At 41.7% G+C, this 16,918-nt stretch overlaps 2 protein-coding genes across 4 annotated transcripts in view; one reads left to right on the top strand and one right to left on the bottom strand.

Annotated features, from left to right (window-relative positions):
• The window catches only part of RB1 (RB transcriptional corepressor 1), a 52,861-nt gene that overhangs the window by 15,611 nt on the left and 20,332 nt on the right, over positions 1 to 16,918 (bottom strand). For all 3 annotated transcript variants that reach the window (XR_015951514.1, XM_035139875.3, XM_088675612.1), the window contains exons 13-18: positions 16,105 to 16,221; positions 15,269 to 15,325; positions 15,151 to 15,182; positions 14,977 to 15,053; positions 13,332 to 13,540; positions 1,918 to 2,036 (exon numbers count right to left, since the gene is read on the bottom strand). Coding sequence is in view for 2 of the 3 variants with exons in the window: in XM_035139875.3 (XP_034995766.2) it covers positions 1,918 to 2,036; positions 13,332 to 13,540; positions 14,977 to 15,053; positions 15,151 to 15,182; positions 15,269 to 15,325; positions 16,105 to 16,221 (611 nt within the window). In the remaining variant the exon portion in view is untranslated. The remainder of the gene's footprint in view (positions 1 to 1,917; positions 2,037 to 13,331; positions 13,541 to 14,976; positions 15,054 to 15,150; positions 15,183 to 15,268; positions 15,326 to 16,104; positions 16,222 to 16,918) is intronic.
• On the top strand, positions 7,434 to 8,760 carry LPAR6 (lysophosphatidic acid receptor 6). The gene has a single exon (XM_088675698.1). It carries the CDS (start codon positions 7,584 to 7,586, stop codon positions 8,616 to 8,618), a length of 1,035 nt encoding a protein of 344 aa, XP_088531824.1. The 5' UTR covers positions 7,434 to 7,583; the 3' UTR covers positions 8,619 to 8,760.

Genomic DNA, 16,918 nt, shown 5'->3' with positions numbered 1-16,918 from the left:
AATACATATACAGAGTATAGCATGGAAAAGCTAGTCAAAAAACAGGGCCTCTAATGTTCTTAAGGGTAGGAATGCCCCACCCTTCAGTAACTGCTGCATGAGGCTTGGAGCAGTTTGTATGCAGGGTCTGCTGGTGGTTATCACACATATTCTGCTGGATAAGTTGCATTCACAGTAACTTGGGAGCCAGCACCTAGGGACCAAGGTTCCTTCAGCCCCTCCCTAAATATTTGAGGGGGATAGGATCCCCCAAAGTTGATGGGCATCACCATTCGAATGGTGTGTATGCACCATGTCTTGTGATCAGTTATGCGGGGCGGGGCTTCCCTGAGTCTCCCAAAATTTTATTCAAGTTGGCCCCCCTGCATTGTAAGTACCATTTGGTGAGTGCATGGTAAGTGTTCCATTTTCCTAGCAAAATGCGACTGTGCAATGTACCAGGGCCTGTAGGGACATAGGGTGGGAATCAAAACACCGCTCACTGAGGCAGAAAAACAAAGACCACCACAACTGATGCATGTAGATCCACTCTGTAGTGTCTCGTAAATGTGGGCACTGGAAATGTCCTGAATATCAGTATTGGTAATGAAGGCTGCAGTTGCAGCTGCTGCTTTGTGGAATGTGCTGTGAGCCTGAGACAAGGAGCCTGGCACGCCACAGCTTCCCAAGCAGCCCCTTCAAGGCCTTTGCCCCAGAGCGAGGATGGAAATGTGAAATGACTGTGTGCGCGCACAGAGTTCTACAGACATCTAAGGTGCCCCATGCCTGCTCAGGGGAGAGAGCATGGAGGCATTAGGAAGGCAGCACTGGCTCCTGTTCTCTGTGGAAAACAGGAATAATAATAATAATAATAATAATAATAATAATAATAATAATCATCTTGAAGCAAATCCTTAGGGTCACAGTCGCTGTGGACTATACATAGATCTTTACTGATGGATAACACACTGAATGCAGAGGCTCCTTGTGCCAATGCACAGCAGTTCCACAGAGTGACTCAAATAAGTTTAGTAAAATACATGGACATAGCCGGAGAGGCAGCCCTGCTAAGTCAAGCAAATAAATAAAAATAACTAACTGGCAAATTGTGTCACAGGTAACTCAGTTCTGCTCCCCCCACATAATGCCTGCCCCCCCATGGTGAAAGTGTTGAGTATTGTGTGTAATTGCCATTTAGGGGAACTGTGTACTCTTAGTGGAGAAATAAGTGTAGCTTCTCCAAGTAATCTTTGACATGTGGGTGGGCACTGAGGCTAGACAGACACCCTGGACTGAAGAAACTGGAGGAGCTTCCCTACTCCTGCCTGAAGACAGAGGAAGACCTGGAGACACTGCTCAGTGGAGGCTCTCAGAGAACCAACTCCCTGGGCCAATGAGGTACTAACAGAACGAGTGAGGGACACACACTCTCCCCCCCCCCCATAAAACTGTATTAAAGCTCTTTCACAATACAACAAGGTACCCCAGATCTCACATGTAACTGCAAGCACTTGGCAGTCATTTTTATTATTTCTGTGCAATTTTACACACATTTTACTTACTGAGCAAAACTAAATTATATTAATTTAACAAACATATCTTTTGAATCCCCAAGTCATGTTACAACTTTTTAGCACCCCTCAATTTTTAACTTTGAAAGTTGGAAAATTCAACATGCCCTACTACAGTAATGCAATCTCAAGGTTGTCAATGTGTGGAACCCCTTGGTCAGAAGGTAGTGGCAGGTTGGCCAGCTCAGTTGGAAAAAGATGCTCCCCACGGTAACCCTATACAGATGCTATCTCATCTGTGATCACTGCCTATGTCTGTAAACTTAAATGGAGTAGATGAATTGCTTCCAGTCAGAGTAGGTAGAGTCAAATGGACCAACTGAGTATCTTTATATTCTCATAGGAATCTGCCCATCCTTTTACTTACAGGTCTGCAGCAGTGTGGTTATGCTGAAGAGGCTGAGTGAAACAGTTGGGAGGTTCAGGTTGGTCAGGCTGCCCACCTCGCTCCTTAGACTGCTTTATAAGCTCAAATAATGGTGAATCCTAAAACAAAAGCCAGCAACATAAGAATCTGATTAGTTACTGGAGTTCTCTTAAGTTTTTAAATAGCTAAAAATAACCAGAAAAGAAAAAGCCTACTACAATAGTAATCTCAGGTGGAAGAAATCACTCCTTATCTGTTAGCCTCGCCCTTCTATCGCTTTCTGAAATCATTATTTGCATAAGCAAGCAGCTACACCTCAGCATAAAGGGTTGAGTTTGAGTGACAATAATGGCTTTGTAATACACAGAGCAGCTGTCTTTGCACGAGCTGCAAAACAAATCAGGAAAAACGCTTTTGATAAAATAGCTGTATGTTGTTTGAGGGATTGTGGGGGGGTTGATCTGAAATCAATCTTGTTTGTGTCTCGGGTATCTTCTCTCTTTCATCATGGATGTTGGCTTCTATTATGGCTATATGTTCTGTATTATTGCTAGAGTTTTGTCATGGCCTTGGCTAGATCAATACACTTACGAACTTGGAACCTGATAGAACTTGGCGATTTCACTAAACTCTAACTGGTCTGGCTGCCCATCACAAATACAGAATTACTGGAAGCATTCCAGTTTTCTCAAGCTGCTCCCTTCCGACCTTTAAGTTAAGAACCAAGACAGGTAAATACTAAAAACTATTTCCAAACAATTCTTTATTTCTTTGTAATGGTGGACTGGTGGTTCAATGTAGGTAAACCAGTATGTGACGAAGACAGAAGAATGCTGTATCTGAAAAGAACCGGGCTCAATGTTTTAGCTATTTTAAAATGCACCATTAATTTCCTGTTAAAGGAGGAACTGTTCAAGTTCCTCGTGTTTGAAGCAGGAACTTCTGAAAGGAAATCACAAGCCAGGCTCACTTCATGATGGCGAGACCCTGGCTTGTGACTCTGAATGGGCAACGCAGCTTATTTCTGTAGCAGTCAGAGAGGTTCAACAGTGAAAGTATTGCCTCTCCATGCAGCCTCTAATGTTACCTGGAAGTAACTTCCATTGAAATATGATTTACTTCTGATTAATAAAGGTGAAGTAAGTAAGTAAGTAATTTAGTTAAGTAAGTAAATAATTCCACCAAGGGTTGCAGACAGAAACCCTTTCTCAGCTACCTAGAGACAAAAGGGACTGAACCAGAGACCTTTTGCATACCTTTTGTAGTTTGAAGAAAAGCCTTTTAGAGGAATAATGCAGAGTCCACTATCACACCCATAAAACAGGACTTTGTACACCCATTCTACAGAAACTACAGAAAATATTACTTGATTGGGGTTTTTGTGTAAACTTCATTATCTTAAATTCCTTTTAGATAAGGAATTTCAAAGCTTTTAAGTGACACTTTAGGGTGCCAAATTACACATTATTTTAAACATGATTTATTTTAAAGAAATTATTTAAGTTATGGGATATTTTTGCTAAACCTTCTGTTACAGGACAACATTTGACTGCAAAGTAGTCCAATTCAGAGTTCCACTTGAGTCAACCTGTAAGCCTCAGCTCAGTTAGGTAAATATAGCCAGGGTTAATAGATAAGGAAACTACAGATTAGTAAGTAGCTTCGCCAGGACACACACAGGAGGAGGAAAACCCACATCTTACTTGCATGCCCCTCTTCTTCACTCTTCTAACCCATGAAGTCCTTTCAAAAGACAAAAAGAATCCAAACAATGCACTTTAAGTTACCACTGCCTATGCCTGCAAGTAAGATTGCCAAACTGTTGACAAGAAACGTTCAGTTCCAAAGGCCCAAGGAACAAGACTGAGTATTTTATTCTGTCCTCTAAATCAAACAATTCCTACTGAAAGAAAGGCCTCGGGATGTCAGCTGAGAACATCAGGAAGAGTCTTCCCAATTAGGTTCAGGAAGAAAATACAAAAAGGAATAAATGATCATTATATTTTGCATACTTTACATTTTTCTGATGCTGAAATGCAAGCCCTTCTGTCTACTCACACAGCACAAGTGGACAGCGCAATCAGTCTATGAATGTCTACCCATAAAAATGTCACTCAAAGGTCAGTGGGTATAGTCTTAAGATTGCAAACATATGCAAATTTACCTGGCAATAAATCCCACAGAACTCTGTGGCATTTCCTTCTGAGTAGGCACAAAAGATTACACCATTAAGGTAGTTCATAGAAGGAAAAAGCTGAACTGTCTTTCCATGAACTTGGCTTCACAGAAGGCACTTACTGGTACTTCAGAAATTTATCTTAGGATACAAGTCAAACTCCTCACAAAATACGGTAAAAATCTCCAAAAAGTTTTTTTTTTAAAGTACATCACTAAGTCCTGTGTTTTGAGGACATTCTTCACACCAACAAGGAGTTATGGAAGTAGGATTAGAAGGACCAAGAACACAGTTTAAACAATTTTTTGCACCCCTCTTCAGCTGAAAAAATGCTTTCAAAATAGTTTACTACTCCTATTAGTAATCCAGGGTTCCAATTTGCCACTTGAGTCTTCTGTGGCTGGGAGTGCTTAGGCCCAAGCTCAGGCTGGTTTGCCAGCTCCAGCCACTCCTTGACCTCTGGAGTCATGCTCTAGGGGTCTCCCGTTGAGCCTGCAATGTGCTCCAGGTGGGGCTGCCATTGAAGACACAGCTAGTGCAGAATGTGGCTACCAGGCTGGTAAATGGGGCAGCCGGATGGAGCCATCAGCCACCAGTCCTGCAGGCTCTACACTAGTCCAATTCAAGGTGCTAGTCCTAGCATACAAAGCCAAATGGTTTGGGACCAAGTACTTAAAGGACTCCCCCCCCCAAAAAAAACCCCAGCCATCTTGGGCCCTATGGTTGGCAGGGGAGGCCCTGTTGGTGGTGCCACCTCTGGTTGTTGTCCAGTTGGACTGACCCATGGCACGACCTTCTCTGTAGTGGTTCCCTGTTTGCGTAATGACCTCCCTGGTGAGGTGTGTCTATCGTGATCATTATAGCTTTTTAGAAGAAATTTAAAAACATTTTTTATCACCTTGCCATTAGATGGTTGACAGCCTTGAAATTAGCAACTGTGAAGGTACGTGGTTGTTTTTAGGTGTTTCTAAATAGGATGTTGTAGAGCTCTGTTTTGTGGTCTGCCACCCTGAGCTCCCTTGGGAGGAACATTGGGACAGAAATTTACTAAATAAATAAATAATGAAAACTCAGTTCCTGCCATAAATTATGACACAAAAGAAACAGGCGTTGGTAAGGAGGGGGAAGAAAGCAAGCTCAGGCACTACAGTACTTCTAAACTACAGAATTACTGTATTGACCAGCTGGAATGGGGAAAAAATCAAAGAGCGGAAGAGCCAAACGTTGCTGGCCTCTTAGGTTAGCCGATGCAGAAGCTCCGCAGTCCCACTTCTTTGCTGAAGTCTGTAGAGCAGTTGCTGCTAAATTACATTGGAGGGATAATACTGACGAAGTTGTTCTCTTATTAAACATCCCATTCAAATATCATCACCAATTTTCACTAATGCATTCTGTTTTTAGAGTCACCAAAGATTAATTTCACTGAAAGTTAAACAGAGCATATTAAAATCACAATACACATATATAGGGTTAAATTTAGTCAGCCTTTCACACATGCCCTTTTTAGAGTCGACAAATCCCAGAAACAGGAATCATTTCCCAAAAAATCAAACTTGAAATTAGGGTGCAAAGCAGCAGAGATATTTGTCTATTATGAGCAATTCCTACACTTGTCAAACCATCCATTAATTTAGTGGTGAGATAGTGGTGAGAAAGGCATGTAAGGTATTTAAGGGCTGGGTGAGTTCACAATGGGAAAATGCTTTCTAAAGGTCCCTTGCATATAACAGTGACATACATTTATGTAGCTTTGTAACTGTGTTCTATCAGGCACTGACAACTTGTCTTTAAGACCAGAACCTCAGAGTGATCTCTTCTCAAAAGTGGATGCTTTCTGAACTATCCTCTAATGCTTGTTTTGCACTTTGGATTGTGGAGGGTTACCTATGCTAGCCTGATTCATTTTATGAATGCACTCTCTGATAGCAAGGGACTGAAAGCATGTAGAACAGCTGGACACCTCAGAGGAATACAGCGCTTTCTGTTTCTCTATTACTGGGCCCCCTCTGAAAGGAAATGCTGCAATTCCCTTTACTGTCAAGAGGTAAGAAAAAGATATGGCATTTCAGTGTAATCTAAAAAAAAAGAGAGAGAGAAAATGACTATTTTGATTTTTGAGTTACTATAACAGAGAATAGAAAAAGAAAACATTAAAGATGACTTCTAAGCAACTTTGCAAGTTCTTACATTTCTTGCAATGTCCCCCAACACCTACACTGAGCATTTAAAGAAGAAATTCACTTATATTTAAACCTAATAACAGATCAATCAACAGAATGATTAATTAAAATGGTTTGACAGCCATAGAAATAAAAATGAAATGTAACTACGGTAAAAACTGCTTGCTTAATTATACTTTCCTAAGGCAAACCTAGGTTGGCAGGAGCTGGGACCGAGCAACAGGAGCTCACCCCGTCACAGGGATTCAAACCGCCAACCTTCTGATCGGCAAGCCCTAGGCTCTGTGGTTTAACCCACAGTGCCACCCACTACAGTAGGTAAACGGCGGGAAGGTAAACGGCGATTCCGTGTGCTGCTCTGGTTCGCCAGAAGCGGCTTTGTCATGCTGGCCACATGACCCGGAAGCTGTGCGCCAGCTCCCTTGGCCAATAAAGTGAGATGAGCGCCGCAACCCCAGAATTGGTCACGACTGGCCCTAATGGTCAGGGGTCCCTTTACCTTTACCTTTACAAAGTATTAATAAGGTTTTGATCTGCCACTCTGAGCCAGGTAGTCATCGTCTGCGTGGCTCTCAGTTCAAATATATATCTGGCATGGAAGGTTAAAAATATACTTTTGCTAAACAATTTGTAGCTGAGCTGAAACCTTCCTTTCCGAAGCCCAGCCTCCTCTTCCTGCCATGTCATTTAGCAAGCTGAGTAAGCACGGGTGGGGCTTGGGTTTGCGTGCTCTTTAGTTTGCCTTCTCTGAACAAGCAAACACACCATTTAATTGGCAGCTGTGGGGAGAGCTTAAGAGCAGCAAGAAAATACATGCTTAGGAATTTTATTCTTTGGCTTGCTTTCTACCCTGTGGGGTCAGAACTTACTCAACAGCACAAAGGCAAGAAAAATGCTAGCATAGTGCTAACACAACGAAGTCTGTTCCCACGTAAATCGGAACGTAATTTGAAACGGATTTTTTTGAAGTAACTTTCTACAGCACCACAGGAAGTATCAACCTCTACGGAAATATGTGAAGAAGTTAAGCTTAATTACACCTTCATCGTGGATAAGGAGATGCTCCCTGTCACCCAGAACTACTATGGCATTTGGAAGAAAATAATTATTTGCCAGTGACCAGCAGAATGGTATCTTCTCTGTTTAATACTGAAATTCAGCTGTGAAGTTTCAAAGTCAAGCTGGACCCATATGAAATCACTCAAGGACTGGTTTTACGCACCATCTGAGGATTTCACGGCGACTACAACCAAATACAAGGTACGGCTTGACTGAAGCGGCAGCTAGTTTTAGCAGTTCATTGCATCGCAATGCTAAGCTCTAACTGTTCTGCTGAAGACTCCTTCAAGTATACTTTGTACGGATGCATGTTTAGTATGGTATTTGTTCTTGGTTTAATATCCAACTGCGTTGCTATATACATTTTCACCTGCGTATTAAAAGTACGAAATGAAACCACCACTTATATGCTTAACTTAGCAATATCAGACCTACTTTTCGTTTTCACCTTGCCCTTCAGGATTTATTACTTTGCATCCAAAGACTGGCCATTTGGAGACATACTCTGCCGGATTTCGGTCACACTCTTCTATATAAACATGTATGGAAGCATTTTCTTTTTGACTGGCATAAGCATGGACCGTTTTCTAGCTATCGTACACCCCTTTCGATCTAAGGCTATTCGAACAAGAAGAAACGCCAGGATCATCTGTGCTGCTGTCTGGATAATTGTGATAGGAGGGAGCATCCCAGCAAGCTTTTTCCAGTCCACCAATGTTCAGGTCAGCATGGAAGGACTCCCCCAAAAGACATGTTTTGAAAACTTTCCTGAAAAAATTTGGAAAACCTATCTTTCAAGGATTATAATTTTCATTGAAATTGTAGGATTTTTAATTCCGCTGATATTGAATGTTACTTGCTCCACAATGGTTTTAAGAACTTTAAATAAGCCAGTTACACTAAGTCGGAATAAATTAAGCAAAAAGAAAGTCCTTAAAATGATTTTTGTTCATTTGCTGATTTTCTGTTTCTGTTTTGTGCCATATAACATCACCCTAATACTCTATTCCCTGATCAGAACACAAACGTGGATTAACTGTTCAGTAGTTGCTGCTGTCAGGACTATGTATCCAATCACTCTATGTATTGCAGTTTCAAACTGTTGCTTTGACCCCATAGTTTATTATTTCACTTCAGAGACTATTCAAAATTCAATAAAAATGAAGAGCTGGTCAAATAGAAGATATGATAATAGATTCACTGAAACTAAGGGTTCTGACAAATTCGTTCAACATGGCCTCCAAACCATAAAAACAAGAATATTTGACAGTGAATCTGCAATATGAATGGACACGAGAGAATGGGAGAGACAGAATGAACCTTTAAAAAAAATCTGTGGGTTTTTTGTTTCTTTGTATAAGGAGTTGCTTGTATGCTTGTAAATATAACGATGAAAATTATATTGATTAAAGCAATTATTTAAAACTAGCCTCTCACAATTTATAAATTATGTTCTGATGAGAAAAAGCTTCACATATTATCCCTATCGGAATAACAAACATGAAAAGTGATTCTCACCCACCTTGCATTATTTTTTCTATTTTGTACATAACATTGGCTGCACTGCAAGTTTAAAACCTAAATTGGCAAGATTATCAATCCCATTTATTTTCAATGTTCTTGTAGCAAATTTGTGTACACCAGAGGCTCAAAGAATCTTGTGAAGATTAATACCTACAATACTCCTACCTATTGTAAGATCCCACCCCCCAGACAAAAAAAGACTGATCCTTGTGACGGGAATGGCCTGATCACAAGCAATCTAATGCTAAATTAATTATCCAGGTTAGTCTTCACTTCTTTCCAAATGACATTTACATAATTACACTTTGAGTGTACAGATTAATGTTGCTTGAAATTTTGCCATAAATCCTGCCTTGCATTATGCAGTCAGAGAGGGGAAAATGTAGATAATTTAGCCCTGTGAGAGTGATTCTATGAATTCATCCGTGTAATGTAAATAGTTTACTGTTTACATTGTGTACTTCCATTGAGAAAGCTCTGTTAATTGGCCTAAACAGAAAACAGTGCACTGGGTACAATAACTGCTTGTAAACGTTTTTAGAGCGAAGCTGAGAAATATAAGTATTTCAGAACGTATACTACACACACATAGCCTGCTATTACAATGATTACAATTAGCTCCGTGAAGTTTGGTTTTGCCAGCCACCATCTGATACTTTACAGGCAAGGCCAGAATTGCAAAGGCAGCTAGAAATTGCACCTTCTTCCCCTCCAGCCTTTACCCTCAGATAGGACAACTGGGGAAGAGTCTGGCAATGCCTTCTGGAGGTGTGCAGAGTACTGTACACTAAATCAGTGGCTATTAGCACATGCTTCCTTTTAGATCTTCCCTTGTTGGAGAAAAGCAAATACATTTCCTTCTCTTGAGTTAGTAGCTAATGCAGGTCTTGTTTTAAACCACATGAGGACACAGCTTGTTTACAACTCCATCCCTAAATGCTGAGCCATTTTGTTGTTCTTTTCAGACAAAATGACTGCTATTCCTCTCCACTCATTCTGTAAATAGTTCCTGAGTGAAAAAATACTCTGAACTCTAGAAATTTTAAGTGATTATTCCAATCTCATTCACTCAAGCTGCAAGGTTTGGTAACATCTCTCAGGAAGGAGTGTATGGGGGAAATGATCAAATGACGCTTCCCATAGGTGCCCAGCGCCCAAAAGAACAGTATTTGTTCTCCTGCCTAGCCTTTCCCTCCTGCGCAAAAAGTTGTTGACATTTGATTATAATGTACGTTACTAGTGGCCTCCACAGTCTGAATCATATACCACTAACACACACATTTTAATACCGGCTTCTATTTCAGGGCCTCAGTTTTATTTTCCCTTTGCAAGCTATGTTATGATCCAGAATATTTATCAAAAGATACCAAGACTGAAGTTATGAGAATTTTACTGCAACATGCTCATCTGCCAAACCACCATGATTTTTTAACCATGGCTAATTTAATAGCCTCATATGAACTTCCCAGAACATGTCCATTTGCAAGAAGCTCCATTCTTAATGGCATGCCCCTTTAAGGACGAGATAGAGGGCCTCACCAGCACAGCCAGTTACGCAACCCCAAGTTTAAAAAAGAAAGAAAGAAACTAATACTTTTTCATATCCCAAGGACAGTTGGGGGTGGTGGGGGGTGGTATGTAATCCAAGAGTGGCTGAACGAGGGCAGTGAAAAACAATGTAAGGCCAAATTCATTCCCAGCCGTGATGCTCCCAGGGAAGCCTTGTGCAAAGAACTTGTTTTTAGCTTAATGACCTCACAGGTTTGTTGTAGAAAAAATAGTAATAGAAAAGATCGAAGAAACAGTCAGTAAAGGAGAAAGCAAGTGAAAGTTAGATGTGAGGTATCTCAGCTGTGCCACATCTGCCATGTGGAGAAGGAAGGATACAACCAAGGTTAGCTGTAATGTCTACAAAGGAAGAGAGAAAGAGTGTGTTTTTTATGCCTGCAACTATGAAGTGTAAGATGGAAAAGCCTGACATCTACTGGGCAGAATAATTTTGCAGTCAAGAGAAGCCAACTTAAACAATACAGTATAGGTAACATTCTACAGAACAGGTTTTGTTTCTATTGGGGGGAGGGGGGATGAAGATGATCCTGTAAGCAACTGTTGATAACTCAATGTTCCATAATGTTGGATAAATGTGGACTGATACCTGACAGAAACAGAACTGTAGGGTTGGAAATATCATTGGAGACAGAGGAGAACACTGACTTGTAACTTTCTCCAAAAAACGGATCAAAAATAATTCCATTTGTCTTTACTTAAGATTTAGGAAGTTGGTATAAAATTCTAATCCGTTTTATAAGTTCTTGAGGAAATCCAAACTTTTCCAAAGTAACAAACATAAACTGCCAATATATTTTGTCAAATGCTTTGATAGCACCCAAAGAAGTTAAGTGCAGCCAGACCCATTCAAAGACTACCCTATATCTAGCCACTAAATTGGTTTCCCATCTTAGATGGTCTACTCTCTGCTGAATGAAACACACTGTTGAAGAAGTGTGCATGCACTTGAAAGCTCATACCAAAATAAAAAACTTAGTTGGTCTTTAAGGTGCTGCTGGAAGGAATTTTTTTATTTTGTTGAAATCACTGATCAAGATACTAGCCAGAATTGCTGCCGGCATTTTAGCACCAACATTAATTAAAGAGATTGGTCTATATTTTCACCATTAGTATGCTCTCTGCCAGGTTTCAGAGAAATATGTGCTTCATACATTGACATTGACGTTGACAGGGTACCTGCTTCAAAAGCATTTTGATAAACAGAAAGAAGCTTAGCGGGCAAGAAATCTAGATAGGCATCGTACCCCCCCCCCCACAGGAAAGCCATCTGGCCCCAGTGCTTTACAGGAATTAATTTTAAGAATAACAGTCCTAATTTATTCCATCTGTAATGGCTTGATAGAATTTCCTTTTGCTCCCCACCCTACAGCGAAATAACCAACTGTGAAGAAGCCCATCTCAACGACAAAAATTCATATATCCTGAAGAGAAGGCCCATCTGGAAGCAACACGGGGAGAGGAGAAGGGAGTATTGCCACTTTCGCGGCTCTAGGGAAGGTGCGACTGATGGCTAGGCCTGGGCGATATATCAATTTATTGCCCAGGACCAGTATGAGGAGCAGACCGTGCTGTTCCTGGGTCCCTCTGCTAGAGTTCCTTCCTCCAGGGGTACTGCTAGCAGAAGGACTCGGGAGCGGTAGGAGTTTCACCAGCGATATAATGCAGGGTGAAACCGCCATCGCACTCTGCCCTCCTCTGATGCAGAAGGATCTTTAACCTGCTTGACTGAGGAGTGTGCAGCTGCCATTACCTCAGCCGGATGATGTGATCAACAAAAGGCAACACGTGGGCTAATAATGTATTGGCAATATTTATGAAACACAATCAATTGTTTCTTAATTCCATATAATACGTGCAAGAGGTCACGGACTAATAGAAGTCAAATAAATATTCCATCTACAGGAATGCTTAGAATGGTGTTTAACCCCAAAGAAACACTGAAGTTGAGGCAGAAAGCTTTCCCACAGTTCCTATCAATATCAGAGCTTGGTGGAGAATGAACTGGAGCCGGGTGAACAAACAGGCACGCACCAGGGCTGACTCAGCTGGGGGAGGGGAACCTTCTCCATTCCCAGCTGAGCTGCGCAAACAAGCTGCATTTTTCGAGCCTGTGAGCGCCTGGGTGAAACTGCCACGGTTCCTGAGTTGAGAGCTGGAGCAGCTTCACCAGGTGCCTCGTGGGCAGAGGCCAATGCAGCTTGTTTTTTCAACATGGTGGAATATCGCCAAACTGTGATGTTTGGCTGGCAATATACCGTAATGTTGAAAAGCTGGTAACGCCCAGCCCAACTGATAGGCAGGAGTGGCTGCCCAGACCAGCCTCCTCTCCCCCCCCCCAAGAAGAGGTCACTTAGCAGAAGCAACCAGTAGGTTGAAGATGGGGCTGCTGCGTACCAGAGGGAGTGGGCAAGGCACAGGGAGATCCATGGGGTGGGGGTGGGGGGCAGCAGCAGGGTGGCCAGATTGGCTCTGCTGCCGTGCCTGCATGACACTGAGATCCCTGTACCTCCCCCCCCCCCTACCCATCTGGCAAGAATCAGCACTTGGTGTCAGAAGCCAGGTACACAATGTCCCCACCCCCACCCTTTGCAGTTCCAACCACCACTACTGCCAGCGGCTGCTCCCCTCACCCAACCGTAAGCCAATGGCCATGGGCACCAGGGCGGCTGAGGGGTTCTTGGGCTTTAACTTGAGAGGACATGCACAAATATAGGACAGAGAGATCAAATGGTGGCATTTCTTAAATAACATCTATTTTATGTATCTATACTCCTGTGATACACTACATTTTTATGTTTAGAAAACAATGGACCAGTGCCTAAGGCCATAGCCCCCTGAACACGCCTGAAGTCACAAGCTAAGCAGGTTTAGACCTTGCTAGTATTTGGATGGAGAAGACAACTTACTGATTGCCAGGCCAGGGATTCCATTATACGGTGTTCACAGCATTCCAGGTGTTTTATCATCTCTCTTGTCAAGTTTGGTTCTGCTTTAATGAAGCTTTCAATAACCTTGTATAAGTCAAAGGCTTTTAAGTCAAATATGTTGATAATCCATGGGAAAGATAAATCTGTTTCCATATTCATACTTTCACTTTGTGAAGCATTCCTTGAGGCTAAAGAGAATACAACTGATGAGTCTTTTGTTGAATAACACAAGTCCTCAATAAATTGTTTCTACACACTGAGATGTGCCATTTATCATGTCCCTATTCTCCAAGTTCCAGATCCAAGGAAGTCCTGTTGAAAACAAGTTTTGCTCCAGAGTTTAAGTTCTGAGATCGGACAACAAATCTGCACACAAACTATGGTTCTAGAGCAGGCTCCCCCAAACTAAGGCCCGGGGGCCGGATGCGGCCCGCGAGGCTCTTTTATGTGGCCCCCGGCGACCCCACTGCCACCGCCCGCTCTTAACGGCACACTGCAGCTGCCCACTTCCAGGTCCCCAGAGCGTCGGAAATAGCTTGTGCGCATGCGCAGGCCTCATTTCCGGCGTGCTTCCAGGCCGGAGGAAGTGCATGCGCACAAACTATTTCTGGTGTTCTGGCGACCCGGAAGTGCGCTGGAAATCGCGTGTGCGCATGCGTATGGGCGCACACTCCTGCGCGCTCCGGCCCGCAGCACGATCAGCGCTGGAGGCACCGGCCCTCGGCGAGATAAGTTTGGGGACCCCTGTTCTAGAGCATGTCATTTTAGGGGGGTTAAACTTACTTTTTGGGGGGGAAATTCAGTGAGGGGTCTGGTCTTAAAAATAATTTTGGGTGTGAGGAATTCAAATCTGCTATTTTTTGGTAACTGGACCACATTTAGCTTGGTAAGTCTACATTTACTGTTTTCAGAAAATCTAAGAATAATGTTTTCAGAAAATCTAAGAATTTTAATTTTACCTCTTGAAAATATAGCATAATGCCAAATGATATTAAATATTATTATTAATAATAATTTTAATATAGAATATTATTGCAAATACTTGGCAATCATTTTTTATGATTTCCATGCAATTTTACACACATTTTACTTACCAAGCAAAACTAAATTATATTAATTTAACTGAAATATATTTTGAATTCCCAAGCCGTGTTTCAGCACCTCTCATTCTAAGGAATCTGAAAAATTCAACACGCCTAATGCTTCAGTGTTTCTGAAGGAAACTGGAAGTGTGTTAACTTGAGACTGGGGAAGGAATCCTATACAAAAGGTGGCAATTTTATAACAGTTTAGGAAATTGGGTACATTAACACACACACACCCCAATCCTTCTGGTATTAATCTGCCTGGTGTTCCTTTTGCAAATAATGCAGTAATCAGTATTTCAAATGTAAATAACTCAGTTTTAATAATTTGATATTAAAAGCATTGTCCCAAGGATAAAGCTCACACACAAAACACCACAACGGACTCTTACCAGCATTAGGTGAAACAAAGTAAATACTAGGGAAGTCATGGCTGTGTGGGAAAAGGCAAGCGGGGCATTGGGGGGGGGGGAGAATCATGACTGATCTCTATGGATGAAACAGCCCCTTCCGTAATATGGCATAGATATACAACTTACGGCCATAAGTAGCTATGACAACTTCAAGAGCACAGGCCAATAGAGATGTATGAAAGATGTTGTTATTCAAAAGTTTGCTGTAAAAAAAGAAAAAAGACAGTCTTTCAGCATTTCAACATTAACATTTTTAGATGCATTTAAAATATAACTTTGAAGTAGGTTTGCCAAACATACCTAAAATTATGAATTGATAGGCGTTTTTCTTCCTAAGATAAACGAATAAATGAAGATAAACTTTAGCCCATTAAAAAGGGAATATAAATATTAAGAATTCTGTATGTTGAAAACCTACCGACTTTAAGATGGATTCCATCACCCTGTAGTATAACCGTACTCCAAGCCTATACCTCTAGGGGAAAAACAATTTAAAAGCTGATGTAATAAGTTGTAACAATACTTTGCTTTAAGAGAATGACCTTCTGTAATACACTTCAGTTTATTTGTGATTAATGGGTTTGAGAAAGGGTGCTAGATACCTATTGGCAAGACATTATGGCCCTGCAACTCAACCCAATCTTGTGGCTACAGGCCTGTACTGGGGGGGGGGGGCAGGTACACCACTTGCCCCAGACCTTGCGGGGGCCTTCCAGGGAACAGCTGCTTTTTTTGTCTGAGTTCATAACTTTTATTGTAACAAGACTTGTATGGCTCACTAAGCATAATGTAGTATTTTTGCATAATATCCATTCAATTAAACATTCCTAGAAACAGAATTAGAAGCAAATGATACATCAAGAAAGAATGAAATGAAAAGTTGCGAGTTTGCCTCTGGAAAACAACTTTAGCTTCATAATTGCAGTAAACTCTACTGAGCAGATTATAGTGTACACTCCCCACCCTAGCCCTGGGATATTCAGATAGAAGCTTCCTGCTGGATACCAAATGTACAGTCCAGAGAGTGGCACGGGTCCTGGAGAAATCAAATCAGCACAGCCTGCACTGGCCAGGCCCTGGTCTATCTCAGCTACCGGTATGTGCAAAGAGCATAAGCAAAAGCGCTCTACATTTGGACTGGGAGCACCAGCAGCAGTAGCAGAGCCTCCTGGAGTCCTGCAAGAAGGGCAGTTTGAACGTGATGCGTTCAAATGCAGCCTGGGAGGATGCCTGCGCCCCCACGGAGAACCCCACCTGTGATCCAATTTCAGCACATCCTTGCCCAACTGCTTTAGCAAATTTCTGTCTGAAGACATGGCTCAGGTTTTCTGTTCTTTCCAATATGCTTTGCATGGGATTTGCAGTGCAGTTCTGTAATGAGATGGGGGAAGCTTCCCCTTAGATGAACAGATATAATATATTGGATAAACAAGAAATAAATATACATAACAAGAAAGAAAGAAAGAAAGAAAGAAAGAAAGAAAGAAAGAAAGAAAGAAAGAAAGAAAGAAAGAAAGAAAGAAAGAAAGAAAGAAAGAAAGACTGCCAACTATCAAGGAAGTTTGAGAGCAGAAAATGGGCTAAGATTTTTCCTGGCAGCAAAAAAGGCTTCTCTGAAATCCTCGAAGGTCTGAATACATAAATCCAATTACTTTACCACAATTCAGGAGACTACCACCTAACAAGGAGGTTCTAAGTAAACCCTTCAAAAAAGGGTTTTCTCACTACAATATCTGTGCTCACAAATGCCTCTCCATTATTCAAAAGACATTAAAGTCTACTTAGTAAGCGTGTTTGTGATGGAATCATTCTATCATCTCTGGGAACAAACACCACCCCTGCTACATCCTCATTCCACTCTTGCCCAAATCTGTATGTCCTGCCTAGGAATTAAAAGTTACATTGCTGGCAAAACAAACGTACTAGGATACTTGGTAGGGCTTTAATATGATCCTTAAAAGTTACCATCTATTCCTTCTACTACTTTAGAATATTCTGAGTTAGAAAAAGGCAGAGACTGGCACTGGCGGAGCAAGGGGGTGCGGTGAGTGCGGCCCACCCCAGGTGT

Source organism: Zootoca vivipara, chromosome 1 (genome assembly GCF_965207765.1).
Source record: "Zootoca vivipara chromosome 1, rZooViv2.hap1.1, whole genome shotgun sequence".
In the NCBI taxonomy this organism is placed as follows: domain Eukaryota; kingdom Metazoa; phylum Chordata; class Lepidosauria; order Squamata; family Lacertidae; genus Zootoca; species Zootoca vivipara.
Note: the sequence above shows the minus strand (reverse complement) of the source record. Positions and strands in the feature narration are given on the sequence as shown.